The sequence below is a fragment of the Symphalangus syndactylus genome, chromosome X (assembly GCF_028878055.3).
Source record: "Symphalangus syndactylus isolate Jambi chromosome X, NHGRI_mSymSyn1-v2.1_pri, whole genome shotgun sequence".
In the NCBI taxonomy this organism is placed as follows: domain Eukaryota; kingdom Metazoa; phylum Chordata; class Mammalia; order Primates; family Hylobatidae; genus Symphalangus; species Symphalangus syndactylus.
In genome coordinates, this window is record NC_072447.2 from 65136745 (window position 1) to 65144390 (window position 7646).

Consider the following 7646-nt stretch of genomic DNA (forward strand, 5'->3'; position numbering starts at 1 on the left):
TTTCATGAGTCCCTCCGTACCCATTCTTTGCCTCTCCCTTCAGTTGCTGGGTTTCTGAATTTCTGTATGGTTAACCCTTATCCTGCCTCCCATTTGTTCAATAGGAATGTTCACTTTTACTTGAATCTTTTAGTAGAATTGTATATCATGTGTTCCTGTCTAGGTTTAATCATCAGATTGTGGTCAAATTGCTCTGCCAGATCGTGTGAACAAAAAAGTGAATGAGAATTTTCGTTTTAAAAAATAGTACTTTTGGACTTAACCCCTGGCTAAGAAGAAGTAAGGAAGCCAAGCGTACGGATGGCAGCGAGGGGTCAATCCACGCCCGGCGTTGGGTCGGGGGTGGAGGAGTCGGAAGTGGTTGGGGTTTGGGGGAGGAGATCCGCTCACACACAAGAAGAGAGTGTTGAGCCGCCATATCTGCTGCTGCCGCCGCAGTTGCGAATGCAGCATCGGCGCTTAGCTGCTCCGCGGTGCCGCTAAGGTTCGTGTCGCTACCCCTTGGCCCTTCGCTCTTGCTGCCTTAACCCCGCCGGCGGAGCCCGCTCTTTCTGGCCTGTTGAGCCCGCTCCCTCACTGCCACACAGCAAGTTCTGAGACCATGGATTCGGGCAGCAGCAGCAGCGACTCGGCGCCCGATTGCTGGGACCAGGTGGACATGGAAGCCCTGGGGTCAGCCCCGAGCGGGGATGGAGTCTCTTCTGCGGTGGCCGAGGCCCAGCGCGAGCCCCTCAGCTCGGCCTTCAGCCGTCAGCTCAACGTCAACGCCAAGCCCTTCGTGCCTAACGTACACGCCGCGGAGTTCGTGCCGTCCTTCCTGCGGGGCCCGACTCACCCGCCCACCCTCCCGGCCGGCTCCGGCAGCAACGATGGAACCTGCACCGGCGCTGGATACCCTCAAGGTAAAAGGATGGGACGGGGGGCACCTGTGGAACCTTCCCGAGAGGAACCGTTAGTGTCGCTTGAAGGTTCCAATTCAGCCGTTACCATGGAACTTTCAGAACCTGTTGTAGAAAATGGAGAGGTGGAAATGGCCCTAGAAGAATCCTGGGAGCACAGTAAAGAAGTAAGTGAAGCCGAGCCTGGGGGTGGTTCCTCGGGAGATTCAGGGCCCCCAGAAGAAAGTGGCCAGGAAATGATGGAGGAAAAAGAGGAAATAAGAAAATCCAAATCTGTGATCGTACCCTCAGGTGCACCTAAGAAAGAACACGTAAATGTAGTATTCATTGGCCATGTAGACGCTGGCAAGTCAACCATCGGAGGACAGATAATGTTTTTGACTGGAATGGTTGACAAAAGAACACTGGAGAAATATGAAAGAGAAGCTAAGGAAAAAAACAGAGAAACCTGGTATTTGTCCTGGGCCTTAGATACAAATCAGGAGGAACGAGACAAAGGTAAAACAGTCGAAGTGGGTCGTGCCTATTTTGAAACAGAAAGGAAACATTTCACAATTTTAGATGCCCCTGGCCACAAGAGTTTTGTCCCAAATATGATTGGTGGTGCTTCTCAAGCTGATTTGGCTGTGCTGGTCATCTCTGCCAGGAAAGGAGAGTTTGAAACTGGATTTGAAAAAGGTGGACAGACAAGAGAACATGCGATGTTGGCAAAAACGGCAGGGGTAAAACATTTAATAGTGCTTATTAATAAGATGGATGATCCCACAGTAAATTGGAGCATCGAGAGATATGAAGAATGTAAAGAAAAACTGGTACCCTTTTTGAAAAAAGTAGGCTTCAGTCCAAAAAAGGACATTCACTTTATGCCCTGCTCAGGACTGACCGGAGCAAATATTAAAGAGCAGTCAGATTTCTGCCCTTGGTACACTGGATTACCATTTATTCCGTATTTGGATAACTTGCCAAACTTCAACAGATCAATTGATGGACCAATAAGACTGCCAATTGTGGATAAGTACAAAGATATGGGCACTGTGGTCCTGGGAAAGCTGGAATCTGGGTCCATTTTTAAAGGCCAGCAGCTCGTGATGATGCCAAACAAGCACAATGTAGAAGTTCTTGGAATACTTTCTGATGATACTGAAACTGATTTTGTAGCCCCAGGTGAAAACCTCAAAATCAGACTGAAGGGAATTGAAGAAGAAGAGATTCTTCCAGGATTCATACTTTGTGATCCCAGTAACCTCTGCCATTCTGGACGCACGTTTGATGTTCAGATAGTGATTATTGAGCACAAATCCATCATCTGCCCAGGTTATAATGCGGTGCTGCACATTCATACTTGTATTGAGGAAGTTGAGATAACAGCCTTAATCTCCTTGGTAGACAAAAAATCAGGAGAAAAAAGTAAGACACGACCCCGCTTCGTGAAACAAGATCAAGTATGCATTGCTCGTTTAAGGACAGCAGGAACCATCTGCCTGGAGACGTTCAAAGATTTTCCTCAGATGGGTCGTTTTACTTTAAGAGATGAGGGTAAGACCATTGCAATTGGAAAAGTTCTGAAACTGGTCCCGGAGAAGGACTAAGCAATTTTCTTGATGCCTCTGCAAGATACTGTGAGGAGAATTGACAGCAAAAGTTCACCACCTACTCTTATTTACTGCCCATTGATTGAGTTTTCTTCATATTTTGCAAAGAGAAATTTCACAGTAAAAATTCATGTTTTGTCAGCTTTCTCATGTTGAGATCTGTTATGTCACTGATGAATTTACCCTCAAGTTTCCTTCCTCTGTACCACTCTGCTTCCTTGGACAATATCAGTAATAGCTTTGTAAGTGATGTGGACGTAATTGCCTATAGTAATGAAAAATTAATGTACTTTAATTTTTCATTTTCTTTTAGGATATTTAGACCACCCTCGTTCCACGCATACCAGAGTGTGTCAGTGTTTGTGTGTATGTTAAAATGATAACTAACATGTGAATAAAATACTCCATTTGAAACTCCTCGGTTATTTGAAATGCTTTTGAATAATGTTTAAATGTCATTATGTAATGCTATTCAATTAGCTTTATTACTTTCTCAAATAGTTGAATATGTTCTATCTCTTAAAAACTCTTCACCACTTACTGTTTTAAGTGAGGAATTTACAAACAATGCATAAGTGTGTATTAAAGGAATAATTTTAATTTTGAGAAAAAACGTATGTTAAGGCCCTTCCCAGTGGGCTTTGTTTTCTCTGTCGAAGTCCAGTCAATAAAGGAGCTCTTCTGCTTCCCCACTTGTGATTTGAAAATGAAAGGCTCAGGCCGTCTTTATTTGTATAGCAATAGTTCACGTAACATTATCCATAGGTTCTTGAAGACTACAACATTAAGCAAAACAATGTACAGCAGGTGTACATCGTACAACAATGCACAATGTATGACATTGTTCAATGTTGTTTAGTTACGACATTGATAAGGGGAAAAATTCATTTTGTTAGATGTTATTTCACTTGAAGTCACAATTTCCAAGAACCAGTGGACAATGTTAAGTGAGGACTTACTGTATTCCATCAGGTCCCATCACGTTAAGCATGGCCAAATTATAAATACGCCTGGAGATTCGGACCATAGGTTTACAAGACTCTTTATTTTTTTAAAGACAGGGTCTCACTCTCACCCAGGCTGGAGTGCAGTGGTGCAGTCATGGCTCACTGCAGCCTCAACCTCCCAGGCTCAAGCAATCCTCCCATCTCAGCCTTCCAAAGTGGTGGGATTACAGGTGTGAGCCACTGTGCCCAGCCTTGGCTAGACTCTTATCTGTACTCCGTCATCTTAACAAACACAGCTCTTGGTTTTGTTCACCATGAAACTTGTGATATGGGACACAACCCAGTAAGGGGTATGGCTATTGAGAAGATAAATGCTTGCAATGGGGCCTTTGGTCACTGAGTAAAAACTAAGGATTAGTGACTCCTGGGCTGGGAAATGAGATGATGTCACCTTTGTCTCTTTCGTGCTTGGGTTGATAGGAAAGGTGGGAAGTCATTTTTATATTCAGATCATGACCTACACTTGGGGTCAGAGGCACTGGATATTTCTCTGAACAACTTCTTGAGGAAAACACCAATTATGGATTCTAAGGTGGCTACATTTATTGGCAAGAGAGTGGCCTTATAACCTGCATATAACTGTCAACAACTAAAGAACCTTCTGTCTTGTTAAGTGGGTAGTGCCTTAGGCACAGCAGTATACCTGGAGTGAGAGACAGTTTGCTTTGCTGTCAAATCTCATACTCATGAGCTAGTTGAATAGGTGTGGAGACTGCTGGCACAACACCCTGGGCTCATTCATGCTCAGGTAAAGGCAATGTATCCTTCTACATTGTCCCTTTGTGTGTACATGTATCTCCAGGGTGTCTAACCGGTCAGAGATAGCCACACTGGTCTTGTTGGAGCATCAGTATCTTGGCTGTACTGCCCATAGGTCTTCAGAGCACCCATGTGGGAAATGAGGATTTTTATTTTGTCTTATATAAGCTAACCTAATCCACACGGATGTGCCTCATACATCTTGGACCCAGTTTTTTAATCATTAGAATGTCAATGGCAAGAGTTTTATTTTTATCTTAAGAACTCTATGCACTGAACCTCATACAAAATACAAACCATCCAGTACTTGGTAAGTTTTGCCCTGGAAGCCACTTTATAAACAATTATTTTTGCTGCTGCATGAATCTCATTGTTTTGTAATTTTAGTGATTTACCAATAGTATTTTGTGGCTGTCTTCCACTGATAGGCCAAAACCACAAGCCGGGACAGAACTCTTTGTTTCCATCCAATTTGGATGATTTCCCATCAAAAACTGGCTCCTAAATGTCTTTCTCATTAGCCAATTGTTTGGCAATTTCCCTACCAGACATTCTGAACTGTTTATATATAAATACAAAAACCTCTAGAGAAAAAGACAACTTTTGGAAATAGATTTTAGAAACCAATTCTTTGCATTTCAGTGAGAAGCAGATCATCCAGGTGCTTGGAGATACTGGACTGTCTCTTTAACAAAGTGGATACAAACTCGTGATAACATTTCTTTCTAACTTCCTGGATACATTTCTTTATAGTTGTTAATATCTGATGGTGTTCTCCAATACTCCAAATTGGGGCCATTCACAGAGTACTAGTTTCCCTAGGGCATCCAACTATTTATAAAAACCATGTTCAGGGCAGTTTCCTTTCAGAGATCCCCTATTTCCTCTAATTCAGGTCAGTTTGATTTAACTGTCCTCAGAGTTTCATCTCCAATTCCTAGCAGCCAAGATAATATGGAATCTTCTCAAATCTGGTTGCATACTGTAAGTACTTTATGAACTTCCTACTTCAGGCTTTCTCAGTGTCTACCCATTTGTTCTTGGCAATTTTTCTCCCAATTTTCCTTCTTTATTCCTCTGGTCATTATGGGACAAGTCTGAGGAGATTTAAGGAAAGGGGCCAACTTATTCTGTACTTCAGCAAAGACCTGAAAAGGAAAAAAGGGGGAATGTTGGGGCTGGATAGAAGGTAGTAGACCTCCACATTGCTCACTTTGAGCGTCTTTCCCTAGTACCTAGGAAAAACAGCCAGTGCTTTTACTATCCACTAAAGCCTCTGTTCCTGTCCTCAAAAGACAAATCCTCTCTCAAAATAGACCCTCCTTTCACAATATCATGATTTTGATTCATTGCAGTGCAAGAACTTGCCCTTTTTATCATTTACTTATAAACATTTTGCAGTATGCGTACTAATTTTAGTAAAATGGGGCTGTAAACAAACTATCCAACAACCACATAAGTTCTGTCAAAACCTGAGCATTTGAGTTGCTCCAGTGCCTGTTTTCATGTCCAATATTACTCTTTCTATATTTTCTGTTAAGACAATTGCCATATTTTTTTATTTTTCTAGTTTTCAGTTACATTACCTACTAATTGGCCATTGAGGGGAAGGAGAATTTGAACCAAGGCTTCTCCCCGGGGACACCACTGGTTACTTCCATGGAATGGGGAAAGTGAACTTACCTTAGAATTTGGGAGAGGCTTTTTCAAAGCACCGTGTGTGTGTGTGTGTGTGTGTGTGTGTGTGTGTGTGTGTGTGTGTTCAGCAAATAACCAAAATCAGCAAGGGAAAGGGAAAAGAAAAGAAGAACCTGCTGAATGAACATGCCATGTATCAGAACAAACAGAAGGGAACAAAAGCTCTACTTACATACAGAAGACACAGCTTATAACGCTACACTACAGATCCTGTAAAATATTGAATATTGGCCCCCCACACAGTTCAATCCTGCACTAGACTATGCCAGATTGTTTTAGAGAAAATTTGTCTAAATTCTAGAGAGATTCTCTTTTCCCACACTTAGCCTTTAAAAATTGTATGATTTCTTTTTATAAATCAGTGTTGATAAAAGCTTCAGGCTTTAAGACATCAAACAAAAGAGATTTCTGCAAAGCCCCTTGTTTTCTACTTAGATTAATATTAAACACTAATACTAAATTTCCATAAACATAATTTGCACACATTTCTCAGTCCTCTAAAGAAGATGTTTCTCTCTTTGATTGCTGAACTTTTTCCAAAGTCCAAGCAGATAATATTGAAACTTGGCCTTGGTTTTGGCATGCAAGTACAGAAAAAGATTTGTTCATAGTCAGGCTGCTGTACACAATCATGTCGTTACGTCTGTCACCTGGTAAGATATATATACAAAATATATCATTTACAGCCCTTCTTTCACATTTGGGGCATTGGGTAAAGGGCCTCCTCTATTCTCTAACAGAAACTTAGATGAATTATCTCCTCCTGAGACTGCTTTTACTTGTTCTATGGCAGTGTAACAGTGACCTTTTGCCAAACCAATACATTCACAAAAGAAGGACACTTTGTCACATGGCAAGTGACCAAAAAATACCCCAAGTAGCTTCTGCAGGTTTAGCTGGCAGTTCCTGGATTCAATTTTAGTGTTTGATCTCCACCCTTGAGTCTCTTTTTTCTCTCTTCTTTAATTGATACTTCTATCCTTTCTAAACTGTCTTAATTTATTTTGCCAGTTTGGTAGTGTATAAATGAATGGTGAAATAAAATGTACCATTACTTTTTTTTTTTTTGAGACAGAGTTTGGCTCTTGTTACCCAGGCTGGAATGCAATGGCACAATCTCAGTTCACTGCAACCTCCATCTCCCAGGTTCAAGCGATTCTCGTGCCTCAGCTCCCCAAGTAGCTGGGATTACGGGCATGTGCCAGCACACTCGGCTAATTTTGTATTTTGAGTAGAGACAGGGTTTCACCATGTTGATCAGGCTGGTCTCGAACACCTACCTCAGCCTCCCAATCATTACATTTTTTAAACATCCAAAGACTTAGATCCTGAGTGATGTTGATGACAGAATGCTCTATCCCCAACCACATTCTTCAATGCATGCTAAGTTAAAAAGAACTCTTGTCTGAGAGGGTCTGAGAGGGTAGGTGGTCCACAAGCATAAATTTGATACATTTAAGAAGTGAGTGAGGGTTTGAAGGTCAGGAGATATATTTGAGGAATCCCTAACCTTAAAGGATGATGATTGCGGCCAGACGAAATGTGGCTTCACAAGATCTTCGTGGGGAGTAAAACATCATAGTGACCAAATGTTAAGTCAGGAAGAACTGTTTGCCTCCATGGATGGCACACTATTCAAGGCCTGGAGGAAAACTAGGGGCATGAGAAAAATAATACTGATTTGCTAGCAG

The 7646-nt window shown here is 42.0% G+C and overlaps 1 protein-coding gene across 1 annotated transcript; it reads left to right on the plus strand.

The window, feature by feature from the left end:
• The first annotated feature begins 363 nt into the window (after nt 1-363).
• On the plus strand, nt 364-2908 carry GSPT2 (G1 to S phase transition 2). The gene has a single exon (XM_055266997.2). It carries the CDS (start codon nt 602-604, stop codon nt 2486-2488), a length of 1887 nt encoding a protein of 628 aa, XP_055122972.1. The 5' UTR covers nt 364-601; the 3' UTR covers nt 2489-2908.
• The last annotated feature ends 4738 nt before the right edge of the window (nt 2909-7646 follow it).